This window comes from Anabrus simplex, chromosome X (assembly GCF_040414725.1).
Source record: "Anabrus simplex isolate iqAnaSimp1 chromosome X, ASM4041472v1, whole genome shotgun sequence".
In the NCBI taxonomy this organism is placed as follows: Eukaryota; Metazoa; Arthropoda; class Insecta; order Orthoptera; family Tettigoniidae; genus Anabrus; species Anabrus simplex.
The window spans coordinates 196,111,060-196,125,732 of record NC_090279.1 but is presented as its reverse complement, the minus strand read 5'-3'; the positions used below and the strand labels follow the sequence as shown (position 1 = coordinate 196,125,732).

Genomic DNA, 14,673 nt, shown 5'->3' with positions numbered 1-14,673 from the left:
GAGGAGACAGATAAGCAAGAGTATTTGGGTTTGTATAAGTAGGAATGTTAAATGGTCCGACCAAATTATTCAAGCTAAGTGGAAGGGGCTAGCAGCACTTTCAGTTATAAGTGTTACGGAGTTTTTCCGTGGTAGGTAGAGGTGAAAGAAGGTGCGGGTGTGAATAGGTCTCCAGCTACGAAAGCAAAATTAATTTAAAATTTAACAAGGTTATATTTTCTTTTCAAAAACAAGAAATAACAAGCATGGCAGGTACAAAGTAGCAAGTCAAAAAGGGTAGTTACAATATTTACAGGAATTGGGCTTCGCGCCCTGATTTTACACAGCTTGGGCAATCAGCTCAGTTTTACCCCAAACACGAGTTTTAACAGAGGGGCAGAAAACCCCATTCATACCTAGTAGCCCTTGCTCCAAATTACACAGAAAAGCCTCCACGAGGCATACAACACTTAATTTTCAAAAGAGCCACTCGCTCTCAAAATTTAAGCCTCTCCCAGGCCACACCAAACTCCACCTTCAAGTTGTCCTCACTGGACATAGACACAGGGGTACAATACCCAACCTACTGAGGTCTATTAAATGAAAAGGGGCAATTACATGACCTCTAAAATAACAATTTGAGAGGAGGCAATCTGCACTCCTAATACACTTGTTTTTAAAAAAACCTAATCTGGCTCTAGGTCACTAATGCAAGGGCTAATCCCATACTACCGAGATGACTTTAGAAAAGAGCAATTTGTTTTACATTAACGAAGAATAGGTTGAGAAAATAAGTTCACCTCAAAACAATAAGAGTGGGAGCTCGAGAGGGTTAGCACTCTCTATCCCAGAAGGTAGCTTAAAAGAGAATAGAAGAAAGATTGTTACATTTTAGGAAAAGGTTACATGGTGGAACGCTTCGTACCCGCCCCGAGAGTTAAACTGCTGAGCTAGCAAAGAAAGAATTTATTAATTGGCCATTACCTTATTGATGACCGCTGCCGAGGAAAGAGGCGCTTCCCGCCTCCTGCTATGTACTTTATACACTGAAAGATGGAACAGAAGTGGCCCGGAGACCCTAAAATCAGCAGTTTAAATCCTCTCGCGGAAGTTTCTAGGCGTTAGGGGAATGAAAACACCCGCCCACAATTACTTTATTGGCTAGGGTACAGAAACATATCCAAGATGGGGGAAGATACATCGGATTGGTCGGAAATTACTAAAAGAAATTCGGGATTGGATAAATCTAAAACAAGGGGGAAAAGAGGGGTATACAGCCAACTTAAACAATAACAGAAAGAAATTTAGCAAGAAACAAACATTTGAAATAAAAATTTCTCCAACAAAATAGTTCTTTGACTCCGCACTAGGGTGCACTATTGTTGATCTTCAGTAGTGTCCTCTAGAAGAGAAAGTTCACACTTCTTACTTCAAGCGAAACAAAAACACGTCAAAAATGACACAGTTCAAAAACTCAAAATTTTCCACGTGGTGACATCTTCTGAGAAGGTAAAGAATTAATAGCGTAGATAAAGTTCAGGCTTCCTCCAGCAGAGGAGTTTCAACTGGCGCACATTTTAAATTAGCGGAGTGGAGGTGTACCTCCCGGTACAGACCTCCCCCCCCAAAAGTTCCTCCCGGGGTGACACATGAAATTGTTTGAAAACAAGGTCCAAGTTTTGATGTAGATATGGAGATTAATTGCCAAAAAAAAATTTATAAGATTTTCTTAATTTGGTTTGATTTAGTTTCAAAATTTTGTTGTTGCAGATGAAGTAAAGTTTTTAAGTTTGTAGAAGTAGAATTCCGAAGATAGACTTTTAATACTTAAAAGTGATGAAAAATTTTGCAATGTCCACCAAATATTGCTGTTGAATTCCCGAGTGTAGTCATTGCTTATCGTAACTGTCCATGTAGTTGAGGTTGATGAAGTTGGATGGCCAGACCGGCCGTTGCAGCTTGCGTCCAAAGGAGGCCGCTCGGACCCCTCAAGTACCCTGAGATACCGCTCGCCCGCACTATGAGGGGAGCAGTGGTGTTGAAACACGCCGCGCCCGCGGTGAAGGAATACAGGCTGCGGGCAAGTAGCAGGACGTGCGCCGCACATCAGCCTAGGCCGGGAGGAGAGCTCCGGCTCGCCGTGCACATGTCGTCCTCGCTGGGGCCGAGGGGGCCCGTCCTCGAACCCAGCCGCGGCACAGCGCCGCGCGGCTGCGGGGGCACTGAAACATTTAAGCTAGGCGGCAGAATTGTGTTGGACCATCATGTTTCTTTTGAGGGCACAGGCATGTAGAGAGATTGAGGGGCCAGCGGCGTGCAGATATCCATGGCATTTCATCTAAGCCAGCCACTGTGTGTAGTGGAGCAGGAGACGGGAGCGTGGTAATGGCCGTGGCAAGGACAGGATGGCAGTTTAACAAATCGGGGGAGGTTTTACAGAAATGCTTACATATAAAATAAAATAGAAGGAGCAGAATGCCTTAAGAGTGGAACTCAAAAAAAAAAAAAAAAACCTTCATATTCCTATCAAATTATATGAAGCAAGTTGACACAAAATTTACACCGGTTTCACCTGGGACAGGTGAACCCTAAATATCCTCTCGGTGGCTGGATTGCTTACTAACAATGTAACCGGCGTAAGAAAATCGAGAATGATGCATGGCCCATGAAATCTGGGGGCAAGCTTGCCCGCGGGAACAAAATTCTTGACCATCACCTGGTCACCTACCTTCAAAGTGGTGGGTCTCCGTCCACGATCATACTTTTCTCTAACCTTTTCATGAGATACCTTAAGATTGGCTTTAGCCTTCTTCCAAAGATCTTTAATATTATCCGGATCTATTGTCTCGGGTAGAATGTCACTCAGAGACCAAAGGTTAGAGAGCGGCGTGTTGGGAACAAACTTGAACATCAAGGAAGCTGGAGTGAACTTATGAGATTCATGAACCGCCGAATTCAAAGCAAAAGCTAACCAATGCAGGGACGTGTCCCACCTGGAATGATCTTCATGATGATAGGCAATAAGTGCGGACCTGAGATTACGATTAACCCGTTCAGCCAGAGATGGTTGAGGGTAATAAGCAGAAGTAGTTACATGAGAGATGGATAAGTCAAAACAGAATTTACGAAATAAGTTAGATGTAAAAGCCTTCGCATTATCAGATACAGTATATTGGCACGGACCAAAAGAAGCAAAAATAGAATTTAAGCAAGTAATGGTAGACTGAGCGGTAGCCAGCTTAGTCGGAAATAACCAAGAAAATCTGGTAAAACCATCTACACACACAAGGATGAACTTGTTGGCATTACCCTTTGACTGGGGGAATGGTCCTACATAATCAATATACAGGCGTTCCATGGGGCGCGACGCTTGCTGAGAAGACAAGAGGCCTACCTTGGTGGACATGGTCGGTTTACTAAGCAAACAGGATTTACAAGCCTTTACTAGTTCACGGATTTCACCGTCCATACCTTTCCAGATGAACATTTCACGAATCTTTTCACGAGTTTTAAAGATTCCAAGATGCCCTCCTAATGGGGTCTCATGATAATACTTGAAGATCATAGGTACAAGAACAGCTGGAACGACAACTTTCATCATCTTATCATGCCTCGAAGGGCAACATAGAACACCATTCCTCAGAACATAAGGGACAACATGTTCCCCAGAAGAAAGGGTTTCCATTATCGGAGCCAGCGTCGGATCTTCACGTTGGTATTTCTCGATATCCCTAAAGAGCATGGGAGCATCTGTTAGGATGGCATTAACCTTAGATAGTATGGACTCGGAAGGTGATGAATTGTCGACCGGTTCGTGGGTCTCGACGTCGTTAGAAAACGTACGGCTGAGTCCATCAGCAACAACATTTTCGGTACCTCTGATATGTCTAACATCAAACTGGAAGGCAGAAATACGGATGGCCCAGCGGGCTATACGACCAGTACGACGCGGCCTACCTAAGACCCAGCTTAAGGCTTGATTATCTGTCTCCAGGTCGAATTTGACATGTTCCAGATAGAGACGGAACTTCTCTAAGGCGAATAAGACTGCCAAACCTTCGAGCTCATAGATGGAATACTTGGCTTCTTGAGCCGACAATGTCCTAGACGCATAGGCGATGGGGCGCCTCCCTAGTTCAGTCTCTTGAAGAAGGACTGCAGCTACCGCTGACGACGATGCGTCGGTTTGGACAATGAATTTCTTTGAGAAATCAGGCATAGCAAGTACAGGGGCATTACAAAGAGCTAATTTAAGGTCTTCAAAAGCGGCTTGTTGAGAAGGTCCCCACTCGAATTTGATGCCTTTCCTACGAAGAAGGTTTAAGGGCGCCGCTCTATTAGCGAAGTTAGGAATAAACTTCCTGAAGAAATTCACCATACCAATGAACCTGGCGATACCTTTAATGTCTTTGGGAGGTTTAAAATCACGGATGGCCTGTGTTCTAGAATGATCGACTGCTACACCATCCGGTGACACAATATGCCCTAGGAAAGACATAGAGGGCTTAGCAAAGGCAACCTTGGACAACTTAACAGCTAACCCAGCCTTACGAAGGCGATCGAGAACTTCTCGCAGATGATCTAGATGTTCTTCAAAAGTCTCTGAAAATACGACGACATCGTCCAAGTAGTGATATAAGTACTCAAATTTGATGTCGGAGAAGACCCTATCTAGTAGCCTAGTGAGTACAGCTGCTCCCGTGGGGAGCACGAAAGGCACGCGGTTGTATTCGTATAAATTCCAGTCCGTGGCAAACGCTGTAAGATGTTTAGACTCTTCGGCAAGGGGAATTTGATTATAGGCCTGATTCAAGTCCAAGATAGTAAAGAACTTGGCCTTACGAAACCATGAAAAACAAGAATGAAGGTCGGGAAGGGGCACAGATTGTAACACCACCTTCCGATTGAGAGCCCTGTAATCAATGACAGGCCTGAAGCCCCCTTGGGGTTTCGGGACTAAAAAAATAGGCGAAGAATACGCTGACTTAGAGGGCCTAATAATACCGTCCTTCAACATCTGATCGATGATTTCTTTTAGAGCCTTCATTTTAGGTGGAGATAGCCTATAAGGTGGAAAACGGACAGGAATCGAATCCGTGACCTCAATTTTGTATTCAATAAGGTTAGTAACACCAAGAGTATCAGAGAACACCTCGGGAAACGACTGACACAATTTGCGATTACTATCAGCCTGCTCCTCAGGTAGATGCCTAAGGTCTAACAACATCTCATCCTGGGTAGGCGAAATAGAAGAACATGATGCAGAATTACACTTTAATAGAGGGATATTACAATTAGAGGCAAATTTGAAAGTGCAAGACCTACTCTGAAGATCGAGCACAAGACCAGTGTGAGAAATAAAGTCCGCTCCCAATATAATGGGGCAAGACAAGTGCTTGGCCACAAACAATTTAACTTTCCATGTGAATTTAAAAATACGAATTTTGACATATAAGGAACCGAGAATTTCTAATGGAGAGGAATTAGCCGAAACGTATTGGATCGCCGACAAACAATAGTTAGGAAGTTTACAAACAGATTTCAATTTTGAATACCAATCAGCCGAAATAATAGAACAAACACTACCTGAATCTAAGAGAGCTGTTATAGGCTCGTTATTTAACTCAATTTTGAGAAAGGGGACCGGTGCGGGGGTATCCGCCGCAATCCTAAGACACTCTTTGGGACCTTCAAAAGATGAATTTGAAAATTGCTCGTTCCCTGAATTTACAACCTGTTTACCAGGGGCTGAGTCTCGGGAAGATGGATTAGTCGACTCAGCCGAAGCCACTAGTCACTTTTTATTATTGGCATAGGTGGAATTTGCACCAGAAGTTGAGCAGGAGGGGGTGCTATTCGAATTGGGACAATTCTTGGCGATATGTGAGAAAGCCCCACATTTAAAACAGCCTTGTGATGACCCGGCTCCATTCCTTGTCCCACTTGACTTGATCAGTGGACACTTGTTGCGCAGATGGTCAGGCGACCCGCAAGCATAACATTTACGGAGATTGACTGGTCGGCGAGGTGGAGGCCGAGTATTACTAAAGGAAGGTGGAGGTTCTTTCGTGACACGCAAAGAATCGGCGTATCTAACTCCTTCCGCTGAGACGGCCAATTGCTTCAAGTTCAGAGAAAGTTTGCGGGCACGCCGCGAAACACAAATATGACCTGTAGGGTGGTGAAATCCCTTCCACAATAGCTTGTACAATCTGATCCTCAGGGAAATGAAGAGCAAACACCCTAGTATAAAACTTAATGTCCTGTATGAAATCAGCCAAGTTTTCATCCAAGCGTTGTACACGGTAATAGTACTTCTGAATAAGGGAGGACCTGGCCCTAGCCGGGATGAAGTTAGCTAGCAAATGGGCATGGAAATCCTCAATAGATGATTGCTCGGCAATAGCTCTTACGATTTTATCTGAGAGAATACCAATAGCATACGGATAGATAATTTGCAAAATTTGACATGGAGAAAGAGAAAACACAAGGGCATGATCCTGAAATTCAACTAGAAATCTTAAAAATGAAATTACATCACTGGTGGTATTAACGGAAAACCTAGAGATGCCTCTGAGCAACATTGCCAATGGATGAGGCAAGCTGCTAAACCCGGGTGACATAGTAGGTAAAGGTTTCAATGGCAAGGAAGTTAATTCAGAACGGATGTTACTCAATGATGCACGACGTTCAGATTCGTTGTCCAATGGGGCAGGGATAGTTTGAGCAGCAACGGTTATCCTATTAACTTCTCCCTTGGGAGGCGCTTCCTCACTACCTGCATTCACTGTGGTGGGTAGATCGCTTTTGGGAGGAACCTCCCCTGTTAACAATTGAGTTACCTTGCTAGATAATTCAGACATATTTTCAAGCAGCGTACTAGCTTCCTTCTTCTGAACGTCATTCAACTTTAGAGACAACAGATCGTTAACCCTATTCGAAAAATGATATAGCCTAGCTTGCACACGCTTAATTTGATTAGGAGAAGGATCATTTTCATCAAAAAAACTAACTACAGAAGCTAGCCCAGTAATATTCTCCGTGATCGTGGAAAGAGAATTTCTTTCTCTCCCAAATTGGGGATGGAAATGGGCAAATCTAGGGACTCTCTAAGCTTGTTTGTGTCTACTGCAACCGTGCCTCCAGATTGTACATTTCTAATAGTCAATTCATAGATCAACTCCTCCTTGCGCAAATAGTTAAGATGGAGAACATCGCGAGGGCCGGGCATGGTGACAGAACAATTTTGAAAAACTCAAAAAATTCCAGCAACTGGGAAAATAGTTAGAGTTCGGAACAAACAATGTTTAGCCGTCAAAAGGGGCTAAATTGAGACCCATTCAACCACGCTCTGCTACCACTTGGAACGGAGTTTTTCCGTGGTAGGTAGAGGTGAAAGAAGGTGCGGGTGTGAATAGATCTCCAGCTACGAAAGCAAAATTAATTTAAAATTTAACAAGGTTATATTTTCTTTTCAAAAACAAGAAATAACAAGCATGGCAGGTACAAAGTAGCAAGTCAAAAAGGGTAGTTACAATATTTACAGGAATTGGGCTTCGCGCCCTGATTTTACACAGCTTGGGCAATCAGCTCAGTTTTACCCCAAACACGAGTTTTAACAGAGGGGCAGAAAACCCCATTCATACCTAGGAGCCCTTGCTCCAAATTACACAGAAAAGCCTCCACGAGGCATACAACACTTAATTTTCAAAAGAGCCACTCGCTCTCAAAATTTAAGCCTCTCCCAGGCCACACCAAACTCCACCTTCAAGTTGTCCTCACTGGACATAGACACAGGGGTACAATACCCAACCTACTGAGGTCTATTAAATGAAAAGGGGCAATTACATGACCTCTAAAATAACAATTTGAGAGGAGGCAATCTGCACTCCTAATACACTTGTTTTTAAAAAAACCTAATCTGGCTCTAGGCCACTAATGCAAGGGCTAATCCCATACTACCGAGGTGACTTTAGAAAAGAGCAATTTGTTTTACATTAACGAAGAATAGGTTGAGAAAATAAGTTCACCTCAAAACAATAAGAGTGGGAGCTCGAGAGGGTTAGCACTCTCTATCCCAGAAGGTAGCTTAAAAGAGAATAGAAGAAAGATTGTTACATTTTAGGAAAAGGTTACATGGTGGAACGCTTCGTACCCGCCCCGAGAGTTAAACTGCTGAGCTAGCAAAGAAAGAATTTATTAATTGGCCATTACCTTATTGATGACCGCTGCCGAGGAAAGAGGCGCTTCCCGCCTCCTGCTATGTACTTTATACACTGAAAGATGGAACAGAAGTGGCCCGGAGACCCTAAAATCAGCAGTTTAAATCCTCTCGCGGAAGTTTCTAGGCGTTAGGGGAATGAAAACACCCGCCCACAATTACTTTATTGGCTAGGGTACAGAAACATATCCAAGATGGGGGAAGATACATCGGATTGGTCGGAAATTACTAAAAGAAATTCAGGATTGGATAAATCTAAAACAAGGGGGAAAAGAGGGGTATACAGCCAACTTAAACAATAACAGAAAGAAATTTAGCAAGAAACAAACATTTGAAATAAAAATTTCTCCAACAAAATAGTTCTTTGACTCCGCACTAGGGTGCACTATTGTTGATCTTCAGTAGTGTCCTCTAGAAGAGAAAGTTCACACTTCTTACTTCAAGCGAAACAAAAACACATCAAAAATGACACAGTTCAAAAACTCAAAATTTTCCACGTGGTGACATCTTCTGAGAAGGTAAAGAATTAATAGCGTAGATAAAGTTCAGGCTTCCTCCAGCAGAGGAGTTTCAACTGGCGCACATTTTAAATTAGCGGAGTGGAGGTGTACCTCCCGGTACAATAAGAATACTGGAAAATTAATTCCCAGGAATTGATTTCAAAATACAGAGAAGGGTATTTAAAACAGTGGTTTTAAGTAGGGTGTTTTATGGAGCAGAAATATGGGGGGTTGAAAAGGATCGTATTATATTAAATCAGATTGTTAGCAGATTTGGCAAAATTGTAATGGACCTCCCAAATTGTACGGCTAATGCAGCGGCTAGAGTTATGTGTACCGAGCTCGATAGCTGCAGTCGCTTAAGTGCGGCCAGTATCCAGTATTCGGGAGATAGTAGGTTCGAACCCCACTGTCGGCAGCCCTGAAAATGGTTTTCCATGGTTTCCCATTTTCACACCAGGCAAATGCTGGGGCTGTACCTTAATTAAGGCCACGGCCGCTTCCTTCCCACTCCTAGCCCTTTCCTGTCCCATCGTCGCCGTAAGACCTATCTGTGTCGGTGCGACGTAAAACAACTAGCAAAAAAAAAATGAAAGTTGTGTAATGAGTATATAGAGAGTGTTGGGGTATTGGAGAAGGTTGGTAACGGGTGGGGGCAGCTTGCTCCTACAAACGGTTTACCAGCACCAAATAAAGAGTTCTTTTGGAGATTACTGGATTGACAAGGTGAAGAATATTATTGAGAGATTGGGTTCAGGAAATTATTGGGGGAGGCATTGGGAAAGAAGGAATGTAATTTGTTGGAGGAATACATTAAAAAGGATCAAAGATATTCAATCACAGGAGCTGGAGGCTGAATGTAGGAGAAGGACGTCCTTAAACATGTTTATTAGAATCAAACAAGTAGTAAGTATAAGAATAGATAATGTGAACTGATTAGAGAGAAGAGGAATAATTTGTTGGATGATGGGTATTCATAGGAATAAAGGTTGGACAAAAATGAATGGCAACTCGGTATGTTTATTGTATGGGGAGACAAGGGATGGGTTCCACTTGTTAATAGCATGTAAGGGAACTCGTGTGGAGAGAGAGAAATTCATGAGTGAGGGGCACTTGGAAGCCAATGAACAGAAGATCGTTAACTGGATAGCAAGAGAGTGGAAAGAACCTGGGAACTTAAACAAGTTTTTAGAGACTGTCAGAAAATGCTGTATAAAGAGGTTAAAGGAAGCAGAAGTTAGAAGATATTAGTGTGGCAGATATATATATATATATATATATATATATATATATATTGTTTCTCCTGTCATAGTTATTGTTGTTTGCTGTTTATATAGGAGAGCAGGGAGTGATATGTAGATAAGCAGCAGAGAATTAAAGTCTCCTCACACTGCTAGTTAGCAGAGTGCGGGGTGGAAGCGGGTGTGTCCGAACGGTGTCCTAGGTCAGGTCTCAGCTGTCTGACTCTGCTGGGCGAGTCGGGTAGCTGACTGTGGGTACACCCACTCTGACGCACGCCCATTGTAAGTTAGGCCATTGTTTTTGTTTGTTTTTGTTTTGTGTGCCGTTTTTACGGTCTGGTTTTATTCAATAGGATTGTCCATTATTTATATCTTTATAGTGCTTTTGTATTTTCTCAGTTCGGTCTTGTCTTGATTGTATTTGTTTTTTTGTTTGTTCTTTCTTTTCTATTTTCTCCGTAAAGATTAATTAGGTTGAAAAACTGTAAAATCTGGAGAAAATAAATTCAATCAAAAAACTTACTGCAGGCCGGTGAGGCAGTGAGCTAGTTAGTGTCCTGTCTCCTTCACGTACTAAATAGTATTGACTTAAAAACAAACTTGATATTGTGGAGTGACAATTGTGCAGCGCAGAATAAAAACAGGATGATTATCTTCCTTTTTTTGTTTATCTTGTGTCACTTGGAGACTTTGATATCACTGAACAGAAATTCTTAGTATCTGACCACAGATACTTGCAGTGCAATAGGGACTTGGCCCTGTTTGAGAAGAGGAAGAGGCTGTGCATGGCATTTGTACCTGAAAAGACCTACATGACATTGTAAGATCTGCTACATATGCTAAGAAATTTGAAGTCTTTGACTTAACAAAATATGTTCATCAGTATTCAGTCTGCTGCTGATTCCTTGATAACAACAAAGCATTAACAGATCTCAAAGGTAATGACATTACGCTTCTCAGTAAGGAATCCTAGGTTCATAGGAGTGAAATATACCTTCAGCAAATTGGAAATTTGTCAGAATGTTAATATTCTAAAAAAGGTGGGGGTGAAGGTTTCTGATATCAGAAATGTAATATTAAACGGAATTGAAGGGCAAAGAGTATTTAGCAAAGAAAAAAATACGACTTGTTATCAGTGATACAATGTTGTTTGAGTCATCAGTTCATAGACTGGTTTCATGCTGCATCCTAAATCTGCTCTAATCTGCTTGTCATATTCATACCTTGGTCTACTCCTAGTGTTCTTACCACCTATACTTCCCTCAAAAACCAACTGCAGAAGTCCTGGGTGTCTTAAGATGTGTCCTGTCATTCTCTCTCTTCTTCTGGTCAAATTTAGCCAAATCAATCTCGTTTCACCAGTTCGATTCATTATCTCTTCATTAGTGATACGATCGATCCATCTGACCTCAGCATTCTTCTGTAACACCACATTTCAAAAGCTTCTATCCTCTTTCTTTCTGAGCTAGTTATTGTCCATGTTTCACTTCCACGCTCCAAACAAAAGTCTTCAAAAACATCCTTCTAATTCCTGTATCAGGGTGTTCGAAGTGAGCAAATTTCTTTTCTTACGAAAGGTCTTCCTTGCTTGTGCTAGTCATATTTGGATGAAAAATACAGACCATTCTATGAGAACTTGTCTCATACTAATGTGGACAGATTTGTTTTTGAGTTTCTTTCAAATTGCCTACTGGTGCTAAGACTGAAACTATGTTTAGCACTTGGCTGATTTTTGAGTAAAAGAGGATAGACACTTAGCTGTGTTAGTATTTGTGACCAGCAATTTACACTACTTATGTGACATGCAGTTGTCCTTCTATTTAGTGTACACTATATGAAATATTAAATTTTGAAATGAAAACTCCTGGGGTACATTTTTTTAAATATAACTCCTAAACAACATTTTGGTACTTAGCAGGTTTTTGGTTACATTCTTCAATTGGTTTCAACCGTTGGTCCACATTGTTCTTGCCAGTGTTTCCTTAGGATCTTCTGGTAAGCAGAAGTTGCCTATTATGCCGAACTGCTGATTGACTTTCTCTTATCTTACAGTGATATGAAGGTAAAATTGGATGGCCGCTTCATCCCCGCCCATCGCTTTGTGCTTGCAGCTCGCAGTGAGCTGTGGGGAGTGCCTTCTTTAGCTGAAGTGGAATCTCTAGGTGAGAGAATTTTTTTTTTTTTTCGTTTGAGATAAATCTTGCTGTATACAGTAGCTTCAAAACTTGTATGTTATGTAATTTTGTTCTAATTAATAAAAAATACAAGATATTCTATTCTATATTTCAATATTTTATGTTCTGTATGTTTAAACCATTGTCCCATTTCTTTACGGGGTGGGGTAAAAAGTGAGATGAATCTTTGTAGAGAGTTTTTTTATGACCAGGTGCCCTTCCTGACGTCAACTTCATCAGAGAGGAGTTAGTGAGATGAAATGTAAAATGTGATATATGATAGTAGGAAGGGAGAGGGTGAAACATGGTGCTGGCATATTGTTGTGTTGTATACAATGATTCGGTATACAGAAACACAACATAAATTTATTGCTTCAATAAGTTTTTTACACAATATGTACATAAATATAACTAAACTTCTCTTGAAGCTGGATGAACTTACACGCAATTAATGATAACATTAACAGTAGACTGAGGGTCTGTTGAAATATACACTTATACACATGAGAGTTCTATATACACACGAATCTATCTTGAGGAGATAGTCTGTCAAATAAAGGAGAGTTCAAGATAGTCGAAAACTATCTGCCTTGTAGAATTATTAGTGTAACTTGCAATGAAAGTTCGCACTAACAGAATGCTAGTAATTGCCGTAGGCTTGTCAGGAACTGACATAAATATTCACAATTAGTAGAATACTAATGTTGATGTCGGAGCACAAGTGAGGACTGAGGGATGAGTAGAGTAGAGTAGGGGCTCGACGTGGCTACAGGAAGCGGGAGGTGAGGCAGTGCCAGAGGTGAAACCTCACAACCAGAATTCAGTCCACCTGTTCGATACACATGTTTAAGAGGGATAGCCTCCATGTTCGACTTTCAGTGTAATCTGGCGTTGGACACTGGGGAGTCCTGGGAAGTAGCGGAATGCTGCTCCTCTTATAGCGCTGGCTGACGTCAAAAGCAAGCGCACTCGTAGAGTCTGGAAAGATCCGGGCTGCGGCGTGTTGCGGTGTTATCAGGCGCAGAGCTGAGATCGCGAAGGAGACACAACACATATAGCCTGCTTGTGTCGAACCAGTAGCAGCGATTGGGAATTAGAAGTGGGGGGGGGCACAAAAAGTATTTGGGTTTAAGGGCTATAACAGAGGAGGAAGGGCGGAAGGGTCGAAGGATATAAAACTTGAAAAAAATGTAGCTGCAAAATGGTAAGTTTTTAATGCTCTCTGAGCGAATTTTGATAGAGACGTAAAGGTTGAGGCTACCAACTTTAGTGCGGTAATAATAGTACCGATGTCCAGCCCTGCGGTGTAGGGGGCAACGCGTCCCCCTGTCACCCGGCGACCCTGGGTTCGATTCCCGGCCGGGTCAGGGGTTTATAATTGTAAATGATTAATATCCCTGGCCTGAGGACTGGGTGTTTGTGTCGTCCTTAACGTTCCTTTCCTCACATTCAACATATGGTGCAAAGTAGGGGCAAAAGATCTTTCTAGGTCGATGCCCTGAATAAATACCCAAGAGAGAAACAGTACCGATACTATACAATAAAACTTTGACGAATGGGACAATAATTACATATGTATTACAATTAAATAGAAGGTCGGCGTGTTTACACAATTGAAATGCCGTTTAGTGTTTGACTACACAGTAACAAACACTAGATAGAACTGCACAGACACATTTACTGAGTGAGACCGACAGATTGACGAATGCGCGCAGCAGGAAGGTGAATCATACGTGTCCATGTCCGTGGCAAAAACATACCCCTACTACAGTTTGTCACAGCACATAGCGCGCTGTATGAATCGGTTAGCCCCAACGAATGACATTTTGTGACTATTTCTACCAAGTATTTGTCTTATCAATTAACGAAATTAAAGGAATGAATTTTCTTTTTTAAAATTAAAAATGCTATTTATTCGGGGCCCCTACTTTACACCATATGTTGTGAACCTGCATGTATTTGAAAATGATGGAAGTGTAAAGTGTTGAATGTGAGGAAAGGAACATTAAGGACGACACAAACACCCAGTCCCAAGGCTAGGGATATTAATCATTTACAACTAATGGATTTAGACCTCGTAGATCAACTATAGACCTCAATTTTGCCACCAGAATGCTCTATGAGAAGTATTGGGAGAAAGGTAAAACACTTATAAATGTTTTTCTGGACATCAAGAAAGCATATGACCATGTACCATGCAGGCATATATAGGAATGTTTGAGACATAAGAAAGTGCCCGATGACATCATAGCACGAGTACACGATTATATGATAAAACCAAGTGCTGTGTCCAGGTCCAGGATGGAAGGTCAGGTTGGTTTGAAACGAAGAGTGGAGTCCAGCAAGGAAGTTGTCTTTCACCATTTCTCTTCATAATCATAATGGATGAAGTTTTAAAAGCGGTTAAGAGAAAGGATCCAACAAATAATGCCCTGGGTTTTGCTGATAATGTAATGGTATGGGGTGAGACAGAAGCAGAAGTAAAAACTAAACTAGATCTCTGGCATGAAGCTTTTACTACCTTAGGTCTCAAAATCAGCAAAATGAAGACAGTTGGC

At 41.8% G+C, this 14,673-nt stretch overlaps 1 protein-coding gene across 1 annotated transcript in view; it reads left to right on the top strand.

Moving 5' to 3' along the window:
- LOC136886164 (rabankyrin-5) overlaps positions 1 to 14,673 on the top strand; it is a 319,573-nt gene that overhangs the window by 12,792 nt on the left and 292,108 nt on the right. The window contains exon 3 of the mRNA XM_067158907.2: positions 11,994 to 12,103. Within this exon, the coding sequence (XP_067015008.2) occupies positions 11,994 to 12,103 (110 nt within the window). The remainder of the gene's footprint in view (positions 1 to 11,993; positions 12,104 to 14,673) is intronic.